The sequence below is a fragment of the Narcine bancroftii genome, chromosome 3 (assembly GCF_036971445.1).
Source record: "Narcine bancroftii isolate sNarBan1 chromosome 3, sNarBan1.hap1, whole genome shotgun sequence".
In the NCBI taxonomy this organism is placed as follows: Eukaryota; Metazoa; Chordata; class Chondrichthyes; order Torpediniformes; family Narcinidae; genus Narcine; species Narcine bancroftii.
Genome location: NC_091471.1, coordinates 192,467,989 through 192,492,509, shown reverse-complemented (window position 1 = coordinate 192,492,509; position 24,521 = coordinate 192,467,989). Strand labels below are relative to the sequence as shown.

Here is a 24,521-nt window from a genome sequence, read left to right as displayed (position 1 = left end):
ATCATTGTAAATAGTTGTAATTCTTATGTTACTCTATATTTTGAGCATTTTCAGAAATTTTCAAAAAAATACTTAGTGTCTTTCAGACAATACTAAAGGACAATACTGCTCTAAGCTTGATCCTAAACTAAAATTTCCTAACTGCTAATCCTCAGTGCATAATATTTGGTGTATGCAGTCGTGCTTTTGTAACCAATTTAACTTTGACCAATATTTTGTGGAATTGAGGGTAAATGTAATATAGTTTTAAAAAAGCAAAATAGTACAGGTCTTTGCTTGTAAAATGACAAAGTTACATGAATAAATAATTACAGGATCTGGAAGAGACATTCCTCCAAGGTGTATGGATTGTAAACAGAAAGACCGATATCTTTTTATCAGACCACAACATTTTTTTGCAAACATTATGTTCATTTCAAGCAAGATCAAATTCCTTGCTGCAAATAAGAAAAGAATCAGATTTTTATCACAATTTGCAATGTTATTTAATGCAATTGTCTGGTGCTTCTGTCTTTCAGAAGTAGTCCTTCGCTGAAATGAAAAATAATAAATTATATACTTCTTCATTCACCCTGCAAATGTGCCCAGATTACATGTTTAATATATGAAGTAATTTGGAAAAGTATCAGTTTTATTTGGTTTCCCTTGCAAAACCAAGATTGGAAAATCCAACTCAACAAAACATTCCACCCAGTGAAACAAAATAGTGGAGAATCGTAATCTTCATTATCTCAAAATTGTAATGATTAGATATAGCCAATATTAATTTTTTTTTTAAATGCATGTATTCTCTATTAAAAGTAGGGAAATTAATGCAATGTGTTGTCTGATATTGTCACTGACAACTATTTCTACTTTCCAGCTAAATCATACAGCAAGAGCAAATAACCATGCCCCAAATTAATGCCAAAGCCTTTTCTTCAGTAGGCAGATTGCAAAAAGCTGCTTGAGGCCGCGACTGACTTTGTTATAGATGGAAAGGTCATGGAAAATATGCAGCACAAAAGAATAAAAGAGAAAAAAAAAAATTCTTTGGCTCAAGGGCTTGTTTTTTTCTTTTCCAGGACCCATGTGTGATTCTCCTTATCATGACGATGCCTGCTCCTGTGCACCAAACTAAATTCATGCCCTGAAAGCAATAATCAATCTGATTATGATGTGACGAGGTATCAATTGAGCAGTAACAACCAGAGCTGTCTTTCTTTGTGCAAGGTGTGAGTTGGAACTTGGTGGTGTTTTCCTCTGTACATTGCTTTTACCAGAGCTACTTAATGTCACCTCATCTAAAAATGTGTCTCTGATGTTAAGAGCAAATAAACTCATCCAAGGTCTGAAATTCAGCTCTTTCATCCATGATGGGTCCAAAATTATGATGAGATCTGGTACCTAGTGATCCTCGTGAAACCTTAAATTGGTTTCAATGTATAGGTTCTTGGAAAGTATCAATGACTATCAAGGAGTCTTTCCATCATTAGATAAGACTAATTGGAGAATATTTATCAGAATCTGATTTGATTTTTTTAATATATTTACATCTTGTACAATTTTTCGTATAATTGGGAAGATACCACATTTGTTCTTATCCTTGGATTTGGATACAGAGGTCCCTCTTTTCCTCAATACACACCAAGACCCTACTGGTCACCACAGGGCTGCATTCTTAGCCCCCTGCTCTACTTGTTTTACCTCTCTAACTGCGTGGTTCAGTACAATGACATAATACCGTCTAAAGATTTGCTGACAATACTACGGTAGTGTGTTGTTTAAAAAAGGGGCCATGAGTCAACATACAAGAGAGAGATTGAAAACTTGGTTGAATGGTGTGCAAACATTACCCTCTCACTCAAAGTCACCAAGACCAAGGAGCTCATTGTAGACTTTAAGGAGGGAAATCGAGAGGTGGAGAGGGTGAACAAATTTAAATTCCTCCGAACCACTATCTTGGAGGGCCTTTCCTGGGCCCAACGCATGAATGTAATTTTGAAAAAACCACTACTTTCTCGAGAGTTTGCAGAGGTTCTGTATGACAACGAAAACCTTGGCAAATTTCTACAGATGTGTGGTGGAAAATGTGCTGACCTACTACATCACAGCCTGGTATGGAGGCGCCAATACCTCTGAATGGAAAGCCCTGCAAAAGGTAGTGGACACAGCCAATATATCACATGCAAAATTCTTCCCACCATCGACAAAATCTATATGGAGCACTGCCGTCGGACAGCAACAGTAATCGTCAAAAAATATATAATGGAGGTGCTAAAGAGGCAGTAGTGCCGCTGGTGAGAATTCATGGAGAGCTGTGGGAAGAGACACAGAGCTCTCCTGCAGGGTCCTACTGCCCTGTCTGACTGCCAAAAGATCTGTATGGGCTTTAAATTGCCTGTTAAAGGAATTGATGGTGTTTTATTTAAACCTTGGTGTCTGGGTGGAGCTTGTGTCTGACAGTAGCGTAAAGTGGTTGCAGACTCTGGGGGAGCAGCTGACTGGCAGAGGGCACCAGTAACAGTGAGAACATTCTCATTGAGAAAGAGAAGCAAGGGAGATTACCCTAAGCACGGTGACCACTGTGGCAGACAAGCAAGGGTCTCTGCTGCTGAAGGACGCACACAGGCGGTGAGCCGTTGGCGACTTCTGGGCAAGGAACACACACAGGCTACAGCTGCTGGCAACTTGAGGTCAAAGCACTCGCACTAGGCTGCTGGCTGCTAGAGACTGGCTCATGCAAACCAACTATCAGAACCGGGATTCAAGAGGATGCTAAGAGCAAAGAGAGCTCCCAAAGAGCGCTGGGCACTGAAGGTTTCGCTGTCATGTCAGAGGTTTGAGATCTAGGCTCAGGTTGCTGCTAGGTTGAAATGATTTGGTGTCTTGTGCAGGTGCAAAGGCTGTGGAGCATTCAAGGCAAATCCAAAGACACTTGGTAAGAGAATCAGAATAGAATCAGAATTTATTGTCATGAACGTCCCACAAAATTTGTTGTTTTGCAGCAGCTTTACAGGTTCAAATATTATAATAAATTACATTTTTTTAAAAGAATTTGTGCAAATGAAAAGAAGGTGAGGTAGTGTATGCGGGATTCTCTTGACTCTTTTTTCTCTGACTGTGGGGGGCACCAGGCAATGCCAATGCCAATGGACAATCTTTGTCTGCTTCATTACAGACTAATGGAAATTTCATGAAATATTACATTTCTGTTTTATTACATGACAAGAAACAATATCTGATCTGATCTGATCAGGGATCCATACAATCCAGGACATGCCCTGTTCTCGCTGCTACCATCACAAAAGAATTATAGGTGCCACAAGACTCATACCATCAGATTCCTAAATAATAAACTCAACAGAGACTCATTAGAGAACCCTTACTTTGAACATGATTTATTACTGAATTTTTTTTTTGCATTGCACATTTTACATTTCTCTCTTTTGACTACATATCTTTTCTTGAGTGTTTTTTTGCACTACTGATAAGTGGTAATTATGCCTGGCCCACAGAGAAAAGTATCTTAAGGTTGTATGCAATAGCACGTATGTACTCTGACAATAAATCTGATCTTTGAGCTTTGATCTTCATTTTGTATGTCCTCACCAACATTTATCACCCTGCGGTGGTCAGGATTAAATTCATCTGGCATTGCTATGCCCATGTTACTCTCTGAGGAGCATCAGTCTAAGTCACCATCAACAACACCATCAATATTCATCTGTGAGCATACAAATCAAACATCCAACATTCACACAAAACATCAATATACTTAACAAAAAGTGAGGATCCCAATGCCCATGCCTGAGATACACTGCTATTCAACCGTAATCAGGCCAATTTTGGACTAATTTTGTCTATTTTCTCTGGATCCCACACTAACCTTTGGACTTGTCTTCCATGGGACCTTCTCAAAAGCTTTACTAAAGTCTATATGGACTACACCAACTAGTCTCTGATGCAACCAGTCAGTATACGGGGCACGTGATAGAGAATTTATCAATTTGCCAAATCTCCTTGCTCCTTAGAAAGATAAAGCATTGGTGTGCCTTCTTCATTGTTGCATCAACCAGCTGGCTCTAATTTGCATGTACTGTTGTTACCGTTTCCTTCTTACAGCAAAAACATCTGTCTGATACTGTTGGGTCCCATTTATTTAACTTTTGGGGTGTGATGTATAACCTGTGTAACCAATTATATTGTATCATGCGTAACCTCATGTTTATTGTATTTCTCATAGTTCCGGAGCATAGTTTTTCCCATGTTTCATTTTTTATCTTTATGTTTAGATCTTGTTCCCATTTTTGTTTGGGTTTACAGCTTGTTTCCTCGTTCTCTTTCTCTTGCAGTTTGATGTACATGTTTGTTATAAATCTTTAATTATCATTGTGTCTGTAATCACATATTCAAAATTGCTTCCTTCTGGTAGCCTCAGCCTGCTTCCCAATTTGTCCTACAAGTAGGTTCTCAGTTGGTGATATGCAAACATTGTACCGTGAGTTATACCATATTTGTCCTTCATTTGTTCGAAAGATAATAATTTATTTCTCAAAAAACAATTTTCTATTCTTTTGATCCCTTTTCTCTCCCATCCTCTAAAGGAAAGGTTACCTATTGTGAAAGGGATTAGTTGATTTTGCGTCAATATTAGTTTTGGTAGTTGATAATTTGTTTTATTCCTTTCTACGTGAATCTTCTTCCAACTGTTGAGCAGATGGTGCAGTACTGGTGAATTCCTATGTTGCACCAGCTTTTCATCCCACTTATATAGTATCTGTGAGAAAGTGGAAAGGTTTTGGGAAGATCCAAACCAGGTATTAAATAAAATCACAAAAAGCAACATACCAAAAAATCCAGAGATCTTTCTTCTAAGTAATATAAGAAGTAAAGAACTTGTTCTCGATTTGGATGGAGCACAAAAAAGATTTATTATGATAGTCTTAGCTGTAGAAAAAAAAATGTATTATGTCAACCTGGAAATTAGAAGATAGCCTGAGAATACAGCAATGGTACATAGAAATGAATAAATGTATTCCATTGGAAAAAAAATAACATATAATTTAAGAAATAACATCACAGTATTCGAACAAATTTGGGAACCGTACATGGAACACAACAGAGAAGTCCTACTGCGGACCTCCACCGCCTAAAATGACAGAAGGAGAAGAAGACGAAATGAACTGACCCAGTATGACACAAATTTCTTCTTTATTTTCATTGTGTGATGACATTGTTTAATGGGTTTAATGTATCATATAGGTTGAACGTTGAGTAATTGGGGAGGGGGGGTGAAGGAGGGAGGGAAGGGAGGGGGAAAAAGGGGAGGAAATGAAACTGTGAATACTCAAGAGGGAAATGTTTGTGTGTATTTTGGTCAGTACGGTTCATAGTGTGAAAAATAAAAAAAAATTTAAAAACCAGCTGGCTCTGAGAATGATCTTCTGAACTATGGACTCCAAAGTACAACTACCTCCATTTTCTCCCATCAATGTGGACATCGAAAATCTGTTTCTGGTTCTTTCTACCCTCCAAAAAAGATAGAGGGTTTGTAGGTTAATTGGTGTATTTGGGTGGCACGGGCTAATCAACAATGATCTGGAAGAGGGGACAGAGTGTAATGTATCTATATTTGCTGATGATACTAAATTGAGTGGGAAACCAGATTGTGCTGAGGATACAGAGAGTCAGCAGAGATATATCGATGGGTTGAGTGAATGGCAAGGGTCTGGTAGTAATTGGGAGGGGAGGAAAAATTGAAGATCAGATTGTTGTTTAAATGGCAAGGACTTGGGAGAGCTTGTGCATGATTGCACAAGTCGGTTTGCAGGTGCAGCAGGCTACCAAGAAGGCAAATGGAAAGTTGGCCTTCATTGCTAGAAGGATTGAATTTAGGAGCAAGGAGGTTATGCTGCAACTGTACAAGGTACTAGTGAGACCCCATCTGGAGTACTGTGTGCAGTTCTGGTCTCCTTAATTGAGAAAGGATGGACTGGCTTTGGAGGGGGCGTAGAGGAGGTTTGACAGCTTGATTCCAGAGATGGGGGGGAATTATTCCATGAGGAGGGGTGTAGTCGACTGGAACTGTAGTCACTGAAATTTAGAAGAAATAGAGGAGATCTTATAGAAACATATGACATTATGAAAGGCACAGATGAGATAGAGGTAGATAGGTTGTTTCCATTGGTGGGGGAAACTAGAATTAGGGGACATAACCTCAGGATTCAGCGTAGTAGAATTAGGACAGAGATGAGGAGTAACTTATGGAATTTGCTGCTCATTGAAGCAGTGGAAGCTGCCTCAGTAAATATATTTAAAGCAAGGTTGAATAGATTTTTACATAGTCAGGGAACTAAGGGATATGTGGAAAAGGCAGGAAGGTGGAGAAGATCAGTCCTGATCTCATTGAATAGCGGAGCAGGCTCAATGGACCACATGACCTACTCCCTCCTCTTATTTCTCATGTCCTTATGCATCCTGTTTCTCTAAATTTAATATCCTCTGAATTGGCAATCTTTTCTCAAAGAAATTCCAAGATGTGGGAGATAGAAGTGTGAGACACTGCAGTGGTGGGGGTGAGTTTGGGTTAATGTTCTTGATAGAGTGTGCTAAGATACTTTATTGCAATGCAGGAGGAGCTGTTACTTTGCATCTGTTATCCTGGGATCATTTGATAATGAAGGTGGAATTTTTAACCCTGTGAGAGGAAGGGGTTGTGGCAGACCAGCAGTGGGGTGGTAGGGAAGATGCTATGAAAAGTGAATAGAACTACCATGTGAACCCACCAATGTCCTGACTGAGCACCAGCTATCAGCCTGAGATCTCGTTGATAGGGTAAGCAGGATATACATCATTGGATAACATAGTGGACACTGCTGTTGTTACCTGGGTTCAATCACAAGCTCAGGGGCTGTTTATGTGGAATTTACATGTGCTCCTCACACCTGTGTGGGTTTCCTCTGGCTACTTAGTTTCCAAAGATGTGTGTTGATTGGTTTAATTGGCCTCTTAAATTGGCTTTAATTTGTGGGTGAACGGAAGAATTGATGCAAATATGAAGAGAATAAGTTATTGGAAAAAACATTGTGGAGAAAAGTGATTAATTAGTGAGCTATGTACCAAATAGCCCCCTCCTGTGGTCTAAGGAAATGTAGAATATTGAGAGCACTCCTGAGAGTATGAACAGGCTTCCCAACATCATGGAAGCTATGTTGATGGCACAGCCAATTTGGTCAGAGGTTGTGAAGTTGGCAGTCTAACCTCGTCATAAGTACTGCACTCTCACAGATACTGACTCAAGTGACTCTGTTAACCACTTTCTGCAGAGGCATTACATTTGTTCCTTCCAATAAAATTTGGATAGGATTGGTGTGAATATTATTAATTTTGCTCTTTGGTTTAGCCCCATTAGACCTGCAGGGTTGCTTATTACAGGAAGGGTTAGAGTCTTCAAAACATTTAATGATGGATGTTGTTCAGGCAGCAAAACAGGCAGAGGGAGGAGGGCAACTACAGGAGCCTCAGGGAAAGGGGCGGGTGGTTTCTGACCTCCCTGCTGCTACATACAAGACAGGGGACCATGTGGCAGGGAGCCACAGTCCACAAACTGGATCCACAGCCAGAGGGTTCTCCCCTTTTGTGTACATTTAGCAACAGAGAAAATTTATATCATGGGAGATGCTGGCAGACCCTTGCTGCCTCCGAGCAGAGGACTCGCAGTGTGCTCAACTCAGAGGCAAGAATAACCAAATGTGGTGAAGGTGACCTCCACCACAAATTCTGGAGCTTGGGATCTTTTGCAAGAGATAAAAGTAGGACAACACTGTTTAATACTTATAAATCCATTATGTTGGAGGCAGATGCTTTGTCACAGTCAGAGAATGATGCAGTAGGTAAACAAGGCCTTAGTCCACATTGACTATCAAGCATTCATCCCATGTTTTATTCTCCCCATATTCCTATCAACTCACCCAAGACTCTACTTCATACCTTCACACAAAGGGCCAGGGATCTTACTAATCCATCACCATTGGCATGTGGAAGAAACCGGAACACCTGAGGAAATCACTTATGGTCACTGAGAACACATGCAAACTGTGCACCGGCAGTGCTGTGTGTTGGGATTGAACCTGAGTACCTGGACTTGAGGTATGATTCACTGAAGTGGAGCTAGTTGAAGAGGTTTGATTAAATTGTGCATGTGCATGTGGGTGAGACTGTGCCACATGATCTGCTGAGATCATTAAATTACTTATGACCCTGAATCCAGGAGTGTTTAACCCCATTGCAGCTGTTGACTTTCACTGTGACTTGGTGTTGCCTCAACATCTCTTTCTCCCAGTGAGTATGAAGCTATGAGTGTCCTTGCACGAGGGCCCAAACCTCCCCTAGCATAACTTCAGCAAGATATCTTGAGGCAGCAACAGTGTTCATTCTTCAGGTGACTCCAGAGAACATCAGATTCCTTGCTGGAAATGTAACTTTATACATTGGAGCTGCATTTGAGTTATCTTCATTATGCCCATTCAACCCAGTTATGATACAGATATTCTTCATTCTTTCTTCTTCTTTGGTTTGGCTTCGCGGACGAAGATTTATGGAGGGGTAATATCCACGTCAGCTGCAGGCTCGTTTGTGGCTGACAAGTCCGATGTGGGACAGGCATACACGGTTGCAGCGGTTGCAAGGGAAAATTGGATTGGTGGGTTGGGGTTGGGTGTTGAGTTTTTCCTCCTTTGTCTTTTGTCAGTGAGGTGGGCTCTGCGGTCTTCTTCAAAGGAGGTTGCTGCCCGCCGAACTGTGAGGCGCCAAGATGCACGGCTTGAGGCGATATGTTGTGATTATTAAAATAGCTTACATTTCCAATAACTTCAGGTTTGCAATTTCAAATTCTGTCTCGCCCTTCCAACATCAAATGTTTCTGATCCAGCCATGGGAGTTGAAATTAAAATTATTGCAGTTCTGGTCACACAGTTAATGGAAGTATATCAATAATTTGGAAGCAGTGCAGAGGAGATTCACCTGAATGTTACTGGTCCTGGAAGGCTTAAGCAATGGAAAGAGGTTGGATACACTGGGTCTTTATTCCCTGGAGGGTAGGAGGCTGAGCAGTGACCTTATACTGGCTGATAAAATCATTAGGGATCATGAATGATCAGTCTTTTTCCCAGGATAGACAATTCTGGAACTAGAATTAGGTTTAAGATAAAAGAAGAGAGATTTAAGAGTGATCTGAGAAACAACTTTTTTCATTCAAAATATAGTTTGCATCAGGAATAAGCTGGAATGAGGGAGCTAGAGAAGCACATCAGTAATGGCATTCAAAAGAAATCTGGACAAATCTATGGATCTAAAAGGTTTAAAAAAACAAGGACAAGATGCAGGCAAATGGGATAGCCTGGAAAGCCAACTTGGTCAGTATAGATGAGTTGGGCTGAATGGCCTGTTCATTATGACTGTTCTTTGGCATGGACACATTAATAATGAGAAAACCTAAAAAATAAATCTCTGAAAGGTGGACATGCATTAATGTGCAAATCCATGAAATGTGAAATTGGAAAGTTTAAATAACTGAATTGCTCTCTAAAACTACCCATATCCAAAAGGAACCGGCATGGACTTGAAGGGCCGACATGGCCTGTTTCCACGCCGTAAACAGTTATACGGTTAGTTATATAACTCTTATATTCTAGACTTCATGGGGTGTGGTATTGTTGAGATTGATCGTTAGCTTTAGTTGTCGCCCAGCTTTCAGTTATCCTAGCAATATTCTACTCCATAGGAAATTGCTTCCACTATAAAATGAGTTCAACTGTAACAAAAGCCATTCAGAGCAACTTGAATTCTTTTGAATGAAGGACAAAAATCTTGGAGATGACTCAATAGCATCTTTAGAATGCACCAGAAAATTTTGCTTTTCAAAATCAGCAAATCCTTTGCTTGAGTTCACAGTGTAAGGCTCTATGAAAGGCATCATGATTAACATTCAAATCTTTTCAGAGCCAAAGTTAATGAAAGCAAGGTGACGCTTGGTGGAGAAGATGGTATTGTTCTGAGGCATTTTGCCTGTCCCTGGTTTGTGCTTGCCAACTTACTCATTGGATGTAGGTGGCAATCAGGTCTCATTTGCATAGACACAAAAGAGGAGTGAAAAAAAGTCCTTGTAAATTTTGGGTAGAATGGAGTTTGAAAATTGCCAGTTAAAACCAATCACAGAAGCAACAAATTAAGATGTTGATATTAAGAATAAAATTATATTTGACTCGGTTCTCATCATTTTGTTTTGCAGTATTTTATGGCAGTGAAATTAAACAATACCTTGCAAATCAGGTGCAGAATACAACATGAGAAATCCTTTGGGTCAGCCTTTGTTATATTGGCCAATAAATGGATAAGAAATCTTGAATACTGTGTGAAGCACTGAAAGGGCCATTCACAGGTTTATGCTAATGAGCACACTCTGAGATCTGAATGCGTGAGACTGCTCACAGTTAGTTGCGACTGGCAGGGAAGCAACTTTGTGACTGAATTTCAGATCTTTCTCACTCCCCTGAAGCCCTGCATAGTTCTTCTCAGCAATCTGTAATTTAAACTGCTAAATTGTCCAATCTCAAACCCATGGATATTTTTCCATTATTCCATTGAAAGTAACAATTTAGAATCCAATGTAACAATTATTAGCAGTAAGGAAAGTAAGGGCGCCCCATTTAGCATAGTGGTTCGCACAACACTATTACAGCACCTGCAACTGGGAGGCTCTGGTTTCCTCCCAGCCTCCAAATAAACTTTACATGATTTGTAGGTTAATTGGTGTATTAAAGGTGGCAAAGGCTCATGGAAGGCCCTGTAATCATGCTGTATCTCTAATTATTACACAATGTAATTAATTAAATACACAATAGTAAAAAAGCTGACCAGGGCCATTCTAGCTTTAATGTACTCACATATTAAATCTTCTATAAAAACTGCTTTGGAGATTATATGATCATAAATTTGTAATTATTTTATGTCTTTAATGGAAAATAACTCAGAACTCTTCCATTCTACTGCTGCTATCAATGTATGGGAAAAAAATCCTTTTTTTTCCCCTGAAATATATCTCAAATTCTCAGACAATGTTATGAATGTAAAATGAAGTCACAGTCAGAATCAAAATCAGAATTTATTGTCATGAATGGGTCACAAAATAAGTTGTTTTGCAGCAGGGTCGAGGTGCAAACAGTCAGATGAACCACTTTACAAAAATAAATAAAAATAGTGCACCAAAGTCAAAGTGAGGCAGTGCCTTTGGTTCATTGATTATTCAGGAATCTGATGGCAGCAGGAAGAAGCTGAGTGCTTATCTTCAGGCTCCTGTACCTTTTTCCTGATGGTAGCAGAGTGAAGAGGGTGTGGCCTGGGTGGTGGGGGTCTGTGACGCTAGTGACTTCTTTCTTAAGACACCACCTCACGTAGATGTCCTCGATGGAGTGAAGTCTGCTACCCATGATGTTGCACACTGTTAACAACCCTCTGGAGTTTTTTTTCTTGTCCTGAGTGTTGGCACCTCCATACCAGAGAGTGATGCAACCAACCACAATGCTCTCTAGAGTACACCTGTAGAAGTATCTGTGATTCTTCAGTGACGTACCAAATCTCCTCAAACACATCACAAAATATAGCCACTGGCGAGCCTTCTTCATGATTGCATTGAAATGGGGACTCCCAGGACAGATCTTAGAGATGTTGACACCCAGCAATTTGAGGTTCTTGACTCTCTCCTCCACTGAGCCCTCATGTTCTCCTCCTCCTGAAGTCCACAATCATCTCCTTGGTTTTGCTAAGGTTGAGTTCAAGTTTGAAAAAGATATTGTCTGATTTCATCTGAAAAATAGTACATTCTTCCAGCTGTAGTGCTCATGGAGCAGAGGTAAGATGTTGTTTTGATCATAAATTCAGAAATTGGGCTTGCTACATAGGAGTCATGCCAATTAAACTGTAATTCATTTGAACCTCTGGTGGGGCACAAGCTGACAAGCTGTGAAGTCCTCTAAAAAATAGCTACCTTGTGGAGATCCTTTGACCCTGATCTTGTGACAATATTGCTCTTGGTGCTACTGTTTTGGGGGAAAGTTTTATGAAGATAATAGAACAGATTATACAAAAAGCAGTTCAGTAGACATCAGAGCTGTCACTGGACTAATGATGTAAGTGTCTTTGTGGTTCTTCATTCAGATGATGACTTAATCTACCAAGTGTGATTCTTTGGGACCATGAGTGTTTTTATGTGGTATTATGCTATACTCTCTGAAAAAGCAAGAGATTGTTTATGACGAGACTGCACTCCAAGTTAAGAGAAGGATGCCCCTGGAGTTAGCCTTCCCTAGTCTTTCCTTACCAATTGTAATTTTCTGTAAGTTGTATATTTTTTCAACCTGACCATAAAGTCATCCAGGAGGATCCGTCTGTCATCTTTTGGAGTGCAGGCTGGAGTTTTCTTAATGTCATGGAGGTTTTCCTTGGCCTTGTTGGAAACTTCCAGGATTGAAGAGTATGACAATAGTGTGTTGGGCCAAAGGATTATAAAGTATTCATTAATCCTGAGGAAGAGTTGCTGAGATGACAGATTAGACCATTTATTATGGTGAGTTTCATTCTTTGCAGGCACTGTTCCTTTTAATTATCCTGACAGAAGATTTTAGATTTAAGATTTTTACATTTACACATACAGCATGGTAACAGGCCCTTTTGGCCCTAAAGCCCAGGTCACCCAATTCCACCCAAATGACCTACAATCCCCAGTATGTTTTGAAGGGTGGGAAGAAACTGAAGCACCTAGTGGAAACCCAAACAAACATGGGGAGAACATACAAGCTCTTTACAGACAGCGTCGGATTAGAACCTCAGATCCAGTCATTGGCACCATAACAGAGTTGCACTAACTGCTGAGCTAACTGCTATGCTAACCGTCCTGGCCTGGTATCACGGAAGGTATCCCCACTGCCTTATTGTTAAATCTGGCCTTCTCTCACCCTTTGTGCTTCACACAGAAGAGCAATGCTGATGTCCAGTGTCTGAGGAATGCCCATTAAGGTCCTCATATTCCACATCCTGAACATAATGTGGCGAAAATAAGGACTCACTGATTACCGTTACATGGGTAGGTTCTTCAAGATTCCATTGTTTTCTATGGTCCTATGGACCCTGACAATCAACAAAGACGCAGCTTAAGGATGGGTGCTTAGCCCACTGCTCTGTTCACTCTACACCCATGACTGTGTGCCCAGGCACAATTCAAATATTCAAGGAGGAATGGGGGAGGGGTGCAGCTGTGAGTACTGCTACTCCACTGTTCAAATGTTGATGACACCACAGTTGTCAGCAGAATCACAATAGGGAAATGTACAGGAGGGAGATAGATCAACTATTTGAGTGGTGTCACAACAACAATCTTACACTGAAACATTAGCAAAACCAAGGCGATGATTGTGGACTTCAACAGGACATCAGGAGAACACAAACCAGCCCTCATCAAGGGATCAGCAGTGGAGAGGGTCAAGAATTTCAACTTCCTGGGTATCAACATCTCTGAGGATCTGTCCTGGAGCCTTCATGTTGATGTAATCACATGGAGGAGATGCGGCATGTCATCGAAGAATCTCGAAAACTTCTACAGGTGTATCTTGGAGAGTATTCTGGCTGGTTGCATCACTGCCTGGTATAACCAATGCCCAGGACATCATTAACTTGGCCCGTGACATCACGAGCACCTGTCTTCCTTCCATTGAGGACATCTACAAGAGATGGTGGCTTAAGAAAGCAGCCTCTATCCTCAAAGACCCCCACTACCCAGGCCATGCCTGCTTCACTTTGCTGCCATCTGGAAAAAGGTTCAGGAGCCTGAAGACGAGCATTCAGTGGCACAAGCACAGCTTCTTCCCCTCTGCAATCAGATTTCTGAATGAATAATGAACCATAAGCACTGCTTTACTTCGTCTTTTTCTTTCCCTTGCATTAATTAATTTATTTTGAAATCTGGTGTATAGAAAATGTTTGCACTGTGATGCTGCCATTAAGCAACGGGTTTCATGAGAGGGGTGTTTGGTTCGGTGCGGACTAGAAGGGCCTAATGGCCTGTTTCCGTGCTGTAATTGTTATGTTATATGTTATGTTATGTTATGATGTGTTCATGTCAATAAATTCTGATTCTGATTCGGATCCACATTTAGGAAGAAGAAAATATCCCAGGGAACTTCAGAGATTATGTAATCAGGAACATCTTCAAAAAAAGGAGAGAAATCCAATAACTGCTCTCTGCCAGAGTGTCCCTCTCTCCTGCCACCTATCGCTGCAAAGCTGCTCTCCAAATTGCAGATTCCATCCAGCAAGAGGCAGGGTGAACATCTTTTGTTAACTATTTTTTTTTGGAACTCAGCATTGCTGATATAATCAGCATTCATTGCCCATCCTTAGACCAAACACTACAACTCCAAGAAAAATGCAGGATGCTCACAGAAAGTCACTTCCATCTTATGTTTGCTTCATGATGGCTCGCTGACCATAAATCTTAACCAATGGGCCTAAAGTAGAGATTATCCCAGTGAAAATTCATGTCAAAACACCTGTGTTAGTCAAACTCTTCCTTTTTTTTCTCCCCTATATCCATGAGGGTGGAACAGCCTTCAGAAATAGTAGGGGTTCAACAAACAGCAATCACACTTCAGAACCAATCACCCAAACTCTGTGGGTAAAATACAGAATGCAGATGACATTTGTACTTACACACACTCATCCACTAAAGCAGGTGAGAGAATGGGCCATAATCTCAATGTGTACAAAGCAAAGATCTGCTGAACAACCTGCCTCTCCCTGTACCCCAATGCCCTCCACTAATAAAAGCTCAAATTATGGGTTTTTTTCCCCCAGGGTTATTGCAGTACCTCTACTAAATTTCTTGCAGGCAATCTAGAAAATTTATTTTAAACCACGTATTTGCCTAGAAATCCACTGCATGTCTGGGGTATCTGGTCGTGGTTGTTTCTATATTGCTCCCTGTACTTCTTTCCACTTTAGCAGGCCCTGGATACCAGGAATGACTTGCTTCCACTCTGGTTTCGTGGGTTCTGAAGTGACAACGAGGCCAATGTGGGAACTGCAAACTCTTCTTCAGATGGAACTGCAGTGTCTTATGTGGTGGATGGGTTTGTGAGGTGGTATGCTCCTTCAACCATTTACTTGGAGCCTCTATCTGCTTCCAATGCATGGACTTATGGAGTTCAGCACTATCTTGAGTGCCCTTCTCCCCCTTGAATGATCATAGGCCAGGGATTCTCAAAGGTCAGTGGGGATGTTGCATTATTCAAGGAGGCATGGGGGAGGGGTGCAGTTGTGAGTACTGCTACTCCACTGTTCAAGAGACTGGGCTTCATCCTGCCTATGAGTATTTTCGATGTAGAATTTACATGTTCTCCCTGTGACTGTGTGGGTTTAGCTGGGTGCTCTGGTTTTCTCAGATTAATTGGCCCAGATTAATTGGCTACTATAAATTTCTCTCTATGTATAAATAAATGTTAGAAGAGTCAAAGGGAAATTGAAAGGGGTGATTAGGGGAATGTATCACAGAAATACAGGGAAAATAAGGAAAGGGGGAATGGGACTGATAAAATTGCTCTTTTGGGAGCTCACGTAGATCTGATGGGCCATAATAGCCTCCTTCTGAATTGCAGTGAATAAGAGGGCGATTGGAATATTAGTGTACCTTTTCTTGTTTATATGATAATCTAATCTCACAAAATAACTTAGAATAGTGCGCTTTGGGAACCATATGAATAGAATAGGGGCAGAAGTAGGGCATTTGGCCCATTGAGTCTGTTCCACCATTTAATTCAAGCATGGCTGATTTGGCCGTGGACTCCACCTCATTGCCTTATCTCCATACACTTAAAATCCCCCTACTATGCAAAAATGTATCTGCCTGCATTTTAAATACATTCAATAAAGCAGCTTCCACAGCTTCAATATATTATGATGAGCCCAGAGGACCCCAAAACCCAGCAACAATAGATGTTCACCAAGACAAATAGTTACTTAAACAAAGGTTGCTTTTAATTATCTTTAAACAAGAAAACAGGATCACACTTTAACTTATCACTATTAACTCAACTAACTTAACAACCCCCTTCTAATTCTAAGCACATGTGTATGTAATGTGTGTGTAAGTTTAGAAAAGTTATTTGATTCACAGTCCAATCTCACTTCTCATTCCTCCAAGTTTACTGGTTCCAGGTAATTCTTATACTGTGCACAGAATTTAACATTTATGAAGTTCACCAGGCCTTGGGGCTTGAAAGGTAAATAATTACCACTCAGAAAGGTTCTTGTCAGTTTTCAGAGAGAGATTCATTGTTCGCTAGACACCCACAGCTGATTCATTTTAATCAGCCACATCAGTGTCTTGCTGAAGAAACTTTCCCCCTCAGGGTTTTCCAGATGATAACCACTTTCTTTCAGGTCACCACAGAGTTTCTTTTTGTTTCTCTCATTTCAAGTGAAACATTAAGCAGCCAGTCCTCTCCTCTTGCACGAGCCACAAGATCTTTGACCAGGCTGAACTAAGTACTGACAACCCATCTCCCAAATCGGTTTTTTCCACAAGCTTTCCAGCTTATCCTGTTCCAAAACTGAATTCTCTCTCTTTCTCTTACACACACACACACACACAAAAGCTGTTTTGACTATTTCTGGTTGCAAATCCACATGATCCTCTTAGAACATGCCGAAGAAACTTGCCCCCTCACGGTTTTCCAGATGATAACCTCTTTCTTTCAGGTCATCACAGAGTTCCTTTTTGTTTTTCTTATTTCAAGTGAAACATTAGGGAGCCAGTCTTCTCCTCTTGCATGAACCACAAGAGCTTTGACCAGGCTGAACTAAGCACTCACAACCTGTCTTCCAAATGGGGTTTTCCACAAACTTTCCAGCTTGTCCTGTTCCAGTCCCAGCTGCTGCTGCTGACTGTAGAACTGCAGTACTGATCTCCCTTTCTTAGAGAGAAAGCTTGTTTACTCTCTCTGTTCGCAAAAACACATGACCCTCTTAGAACTGCAAGTTCCACTCCAGACCGCCTGCGGCTCCAACGAGTTCTTTCATCTGTTGTCTTTTTGTAAACAACAATCCATTAGTGAAGTCTCTTGGGCACTCTCCAAAGTTTTTGCAAATGCTCTTGGTGCCGGCCTGTCTAGCATGAGCAGATCTCCAGTATTTAAAATGAGATCTGCTTGAAAGTGTTTGTATGTGGCCTACCCTAAAAAAAACCTGCCCCAATTTATCTCCCAAAATCATATCTATATGCAATATAAACACAACATAATCTGTCACAGTATCTATATTTGTACATGTAGATGCATAATCTTCTTCATTACAACTTAGTTCATGGTACGTTGAGATACTGTATATTGGATCTTCCACAAGTTGTTATGTTGAAAACGCAGCCACCAATTTTCACAAACTGAGGTACTAATATACTAATTTGTATATTGACTAAGTAACTTATTTGTGGTTGGTTGAGGACACTGAAGTAATTTTTTGAGAGCTTTTACAGTGAATCAAGGGCAATGTAAAGTGTCATCCAAAAAAATTCAATAGGATAATGCAGTATTACTCAATGTCAAGCATGGTGTAGCCTAAATGTTATTACAGTGCATGTATTGAAGAGACAAATAAGAATTCTCTGTAATATTATACCCAGAGCTGTATTTACAAACGCTAAAACCTGTACCTGGGCATAATCAGACAATTTTTTTTCTAAAACAGGGCAATTACTGAATTAATTGCTCTCCTTTAAATTTGCTGACACTTAATTTTGTGGAACAGAAAAATCTCTTCCAGGAGTTGTATGATACCAATAAGATAACACATTACCAGATCCATTCAAGATCACTGCAATTGGATCAGCCTGCAGGTAAACTTACAGTGTGCCAAATGTTACAGGTATTGTATTTGATAAGGGCAAATCATTTTCTGGTTAGAAGCAATGTTTCACCTCAAAGGAAAATACAATAGAACTATTGCTGATCATCAGTCACTGAAATTTATACTTGCTAAAACAAAAACTCTGATAGTAAACTTAATTGATAAAAGACAATAAATCCAATAAAAAAAAGACAATGTACCCTACAGATATCAAAACTTGTTACAATAGCTTTGCCAACCAGCATCAAACTTGGTTCAGTGGTTTTACCTTTTGGCTCAGAATTTGAAAGTCATGGTTCAAGACCTAGTCTGCTAGTAGAAGGTTTTGGAATAGAATTCCAGACGTAGGGTCTGAAGTAATGAAGAATTGCACTATCTATCAATGGGAACTGGGCACATTGTTCGGAATTGGAAGAAATAGGACTCTTCGTAGACTGAGGGGCAAGAGAAGAGTCGCAGGGAGAAAGAAGACTTGCTCTGACACAAAGATGAGTATTCTAAATGTTACCCAGCAGACAACTGCCTAAAACGGTTTTGCTTACTCCTTCAAATCATGAAACCAAAGGGTGTTTTTTTTTACCTCACAATGGCGATCCCAACTGATACAAATAAGCAGGACTCAGATCTCATTTATAAAAACACTGCAATTGTTGTGTCAACAACATTTAAAACAACCATACATACTATAAATTTGCATTTCGAAGAACTATAAATATCTTTGAAATACTAAAATCTGGATTCAATGTCAAACGGAGAGAAAAGCACAAGTTCAATAACAAATATCATTGAAAAATATTATATTAATTTAAAAAAAACTTTACCAACATACCTGCTGCAATTTTTATATTTTAAATATTTCTATTACTTAAATTATGAATAAAAGCATAAAGACATAGCACGTCATGATAATCAAGATGTAAAATCGTGATTCGGTATTTAATTTTGAAAATGTCCAAGTAAAAATAAAAGTGAACTTACCAACACATGTGAAGTTATCCACTAAAAGGTAACCATCCAAACATCTCCAATCCAGAGAAACGGGGAGAGTTGGCAGAGCAGCATTGAGGATCATAATTAGAAAAGACACTGACATAATCTCTGTTTTGGCCCAAGTGCAGTGCACAGTTCACTGTTTTTTAAACATAATTTCAAGGCAAAAGGATAAAGAACAACACTAGAAGAAGTTTATCGTGGTCACTAACATTTTGGCAGAATTCCTGTGCCCTTTGTGTTTAAATTGTGGCGCCGTATACTTTTGTAGAGTGCAACTCCCTTGGAATGTCTTACAGGGCTCTATAGTGTTGACGAAGCAAAGTATGAAATGCCTGACACCCTTGTGACAGATTTGGCAAGTTTCAAAAGGAATCTAGATCAACTGGCAATTCTAAAGTTTCTCCCAAATATTAAGCCTGCAGATAAGAGCAATTTCAAGTATAATTAGCAGTCCAGAACCCAAATGCTCCTTTCAGGGAAACATTTTCTTTGCTGAATGAAGTCTATTTTCTCCTAAGTCCTCATTTGCTGACATTTATAAGGATTCCCATCCTCCACTAACCCCCAGCAGCACAAGGGCTTTATTCACTCCACCCCTTTTTCTCTTTTTTAAACCAGTTGACTTAAACTTCATTCAAATGTACATGTGGGCTATCTAATATGGATGAGAAACCAGCCAAAGAATACAGAGCTGTAACTCATAGCTTTTCTGTCTGTACAAGTCTGTAGCATGTGTGTTGAATGTAAATACTCATACTTTTGGCTGCTTTATTCAGAAACTACGGTAAATATCAAATCTTCAAAAGGCCACTGACACAATATTAAAAAAAATCTCATTTTTGTTCATTGCTTGTATGTAGACTAACTTACCCTGTTACGTAATGCAGATTTCACCACTCTTTTTAATTCCTTGCTGAGTTAAGCAGTTTCACTGACTTTTCCTGAAACTAGACTGCACGGTAGGAGGGTGAAACAATTTTTGAATTGCAATTGCAGCTGAAGCTCCGCATGTTATGTATTTAAAACCTATAATCAGTTGTTTATTATTGCACTTAACGGAAAGAAAAGCGGTAACTTGCCATGTGGGCATTTTTGCTGGGGAAACTGCTATGATTTCACATCTGCTATGTTTCGTTCCACCAGTAAATGAGACAGTGGTGAATTATAAAGGTAGAGCCAGCATCAATATAGAAGTGTCACCTACTTCAAAAGTCCACAGGAGCAGCAATGTTGAATGTAGGCTTTTGAAGTAGGTGACACTTTTATATTCTGCTTCAGAATCAGAATCAGAATTTAATGTCATGAACAAGCAACGAAATTTTGAGTTTTACAGCAGCATCACAGCGTAAACATTCATATTACAACCATCTTATGACATTACTATAAAAAAAGTGCAGAAAAAGGAAGGCAGTGTCTTTGGTTCATTGATCATTCAGGAATCTCATGGCAGCGGGGAAGAAGCGAGGCTCTCAGCAAGACTGACCATGCTTTACATAACCAAGTGCCAAATTTGTAGGAAAGCATGAAGTCCATGTTCCTCGATATACTTCAGCCATCAAGATCGACTGGGCTCAGATTTAGATAACACCTTCATTCCAGAGGTGGGTGAATAAATCATGGTGTCAGTTTAAGCTGTTGTTATACATTTTCAGTCTGCAGGTTACATGGTTGCCAGGAATTAAATTGCAGTGCTGTGTGATGGCATGTGGGTTTAACCCAGGGTGCAAATCATTTGCAACCACTTCCACATTGCACAGCTCAGGAACTCAACCTGGGATGTTTTCACTGTAAGAAGGAAATGGGAACAACAGTACATGCAATTTGGGCATGTGAGAAAGTGGAAAAGTTTTGGGAAGATCTAAATCAGGTATTAAATAAAATCACAAAAAGGGAACATACCAAAAAATCCAGAGATCCTTCTTCTAAGTAATATAAGAAGTAAAGAATTAGGCCTCAAACTGAATGAAGCACAAAAAAAGATTTATTATGATAGCCTTAGATGTAGCAAAAAAATGTATAATGTCAACTTGGAAATCAGAAGAGAGCCTGAGAGTACAGCAATGGTACATAGAAATGAATAAATGTATTCCATTCGAAAAAATAACATATAATTAAAAAAATAAAGTCACATTATTTGAACAAATTTGGGAACCGTACATGGAACATAACTGAGAGGGCTTGCCTCGGACCTCCACCCCCTAAAATGATAAAATGATAAGAAGACAAAATGATTTGATCCAGTGTGTAAAAGTAGATGACACAATTTTCTTGTTTATTTTCATTGTGTGATGTCATTGTTTAATGGTTATATTGTATTGTATATGTTGAACATTTAAAGGGTTTGGAGGGGGGTGGGAAGGAGGGAGGGAAGGTAGGGGGGAAAAAAGGGGAGTTAATGCCACTGTGTATATTTAAGAGGGAAATGTTTGTATGTATTTTGATTGATATGGTTCAAAGTGTGAAAAATTTAAAAAAAATAAAAACCTGGTACCTCCTCAGGAAATGTGATTGTGTGACTTTGTTTGACAATGTATCTAAATAAATTAGAAGATGCTGGTCCAAGTAACAACTGTCAGTAATAAAAGAGACAGTTCATCCCTGCATTATAGACTAATGTAATGCATTTAAAGGACCATTCACTTGGGAATGGGAAATTTCTGCAAACAGCCATAGAGCTCCTTGAAAGTTAGTTTTCCCAGGTTGAAAAGTACTTCTGGTCACCACAGGCACTCCGATTGAACTCTCATAAAAATTATTATTTGGAAACCACATATTGCGGCCATTTCCATATGGATTCCACTGATAGACTTTTTAAATGAGAGCGACATGCCGGACACCTCTAGTGTCAGATACAAGGTCATGGACTCCAAGGGAAGAAAATCCTATAACCACAGAGTCACAGGAAACAAATGTTCCTGCTGAATGTCTCCACAATGAAGGCCTGGGACAAGATAGGATTCTTCTGGCTGCACTAGTCCAGGGGACTCTGTAGATAGCACTCCAGGTTATCCTGCATACTTTGTCATGATTTGCTACATTCGTGGGGGAAGATTTTTACGAACTCCAGTTTACCAAAAATGTTACATAAGAAATAGAAGCAGGAGTAGGATATTCAGCCCATCGAGCCTGCTCTACCATTCAATGGCTGATATGATGGACTCATCTCCAGCTATCTGTCTTTTCCCCATATCCCTTAATTCCCCAAGTATGCAAAAATCTATCCAACCTTATTTTAAATATAATTACAGAGGTAGCCTCCACTGCTTCAATCGGCAGAGAATTCCATAGATTCACCATTCCATAATAAAAGCAGTTCCTCCTCATTTCCATCCAAAAACTACTTCCCTGAAACTTGGAGTTATGCCCCCTAGTTCTTGTCTCACCTGCCAATGGTAAAAACTTGCCTTTCTCTACCTTATCTATTCCTTTCATAATTTTATACATTGCTATAAGATTCCCTTGCATTCTTCTGAATTCCCGTGAGTACAGTCCCAGACAATTCAATCTCTCCTCATCAGCTCACCACCTCATCTCTGGAACCAATCTAGTGAACCTCCTCAGCAAAGCTTCCAAAAACCAGCATATCCTTCCTCAAGTAAGTGCAAGGTTGTCATTGGTGCACCATGTTGCCGCTCAGACAAGAGCTGAGATGCTTCAACACCAGCCTTTCAAAGTACTTCATCACTGATCATGTGAGTGCTAACGATTGATAGTCATTTAGGCAGTACAGTTGCAGTATAACCTCTCTGCTCCTAAACTCAACATCGAAGGCCTTCCTGATAGCCTGCTGCACTTGCCAACTAAGTTTTTGCAATTTATGCACTGGCACATCCAAGTCCCTCTATAGTGCTGCAATTTTGAAGGCAGACTTCCAGCCTGCTCAAGTCAAGGTCCTAACCAGTTCCAATAACCAAAACTCAGAGTCAGTCAAAATTAGAGAAATCGTTATTGATTTTTCCACAAACCCTACCTCCCCTGATAATCCCATCTGTACGTATCTGAGGATGAAGTGTGTGCTGTCTCCAGGAGAATGAATCCGAGAAAAGCATCCGGCCCGGACCAACTTACAAATATATTCATAGATATCTTCAATATCTCACTTCAGCAGGGTGTGGTACCCACCTGGTTTAAACAGGCCTCAATCATACTGGTGCTCAAGAAGTGTGTAGTAACCTGCCTTAATGACTATCGACCAGTAGCACTTACATCAACAGTGATGAAATATTTTGAAAGGCTGGTGTCAACTCTTGTCTGAGCGGTGACATTGATACATTCCAGTTTGCCTATCTAGCAACAGGTCTACCGTGGATGCCATCTCACTAACCCTACATGAAGCCCTGGAACACCTGGACAATAAAGATGCTTTCATCAGGATACTCTTTATCGACTACAATTCGGCATTTAACACCATCATCCCTCAAAACTGATCAGCAAACTCCAAGACCTGGAACTCATCTCCAGACCACACTCAGTGTGGATTGACAAGAGCATCTTCTCCACAATCTCCATCAGTACCAGGGCACCACAGGGCTGTGTTCTTTACCCCTTGACGACTCACTTTACACCTACAACTGTGTGGCTCGGTATGAAAATAACACCATCTACCAATTTGCTGTCAATACCATGGTAGTGGGTTGTATAAAGAAAGGTGATGAGTCAGCATGCAGGATGGAGATTAAAAACATGACTTAATGGTGCACCAACAACAACCTTGCACTTATTGTCACCAAAACTAAGGAGCTAATTGTTGACTTGAGGAAGGAAAGCAAGAGGGATACAATCCAGTGATCATTGGGGATCAGAGGTGGAGAGGGTGAGCAAATTTAAGTTCTTGTAAGTCACTATCTCAGAGGATCTTTCCTGGACCCAGCACACTAATGGCGCCATGAAGAATGCACATCAGCTTCTCTTCTTCCTCAGGAGTTTGCGGAAATTCGGTATGACACCAGAAACCTTGGCAAATTTCTACTGAGTTGTGGTGGAAAGTGTGCTGACCAGCTGCATCATGGTCTGGAATGGGAACACCAAATCCCCTCAGTGTAAATCCCTGCAAAAGGTAGTGGACACAGGCCTGGACATCAGAAGCAAGACCCTCCCCACTATCAAGAGCATCTATAGGGAACACACAAAGCAATAATCATCAAGGATCCACAGCATCCAGCACACGCTGTGTTCTCGCTGCTGCCATAAGGAAAGAGATATAGGTGCCACAAGACTCGCACCACTAGGTTCAGGAACAGCTGCTACCCCTTCACCATCAGACTCCTCACCGACAAACTCAATCAGAGACACATTTAAGGACTCTTGTGCACTTTATTGATTTTTTTTGTTCTCTCTGTCTGTCTGCAAAGAAAGAATCCTTAAATGAGTTTCTGAATGAGTCTGTTGCTCAGGACATTGATAGCTTAGGGGTAACAGCTATTCCTGAACCTGGAGGTACATTTCGTGTGGCAGCTGTACCTCCTTCCTGATGGTGAGAACAGAGCATGTCCATGGGTGGAATGGATTCTTGATGATCGCTGCTGCTCTCCAATGACACTGTTTCAAGTAGATGTTCTTCATGGTAGGGAGAGCTTTACCTGTGATGTACTGAGCTT

General features: G+C 40.2%; 1 protein-coding gene across 6 annotated transcripts in view; it reads right to left on the bottom strand.

Moving 5' to 3' along the window:
- egf (epidermal growth factor) overlaps window positions 1-19,459 on the bottom strand; it is a 122,342-nt gene extending 102,883 nt beyond the window's left edge. For all 6 annotated transcript variants that reach the window (XM_069926168.1, XM_069926172.1, XM_069926170.1 and 3 more), the window contains exon 1: window positions 18,910-19,459. In XM_069926168.1, the coding sequence (XP_069782269.1) occupies window positions 18,910-19,024 (115 nt within the window). In that variant the 5' untranslated portion in view covers window positions 19,025-19,459. The remainder of the gene's footprint in view (window positions 1-18,909) is intronic.
- Window positions 19,460-24,521: the final 5,062 nt, after the last annotated feature.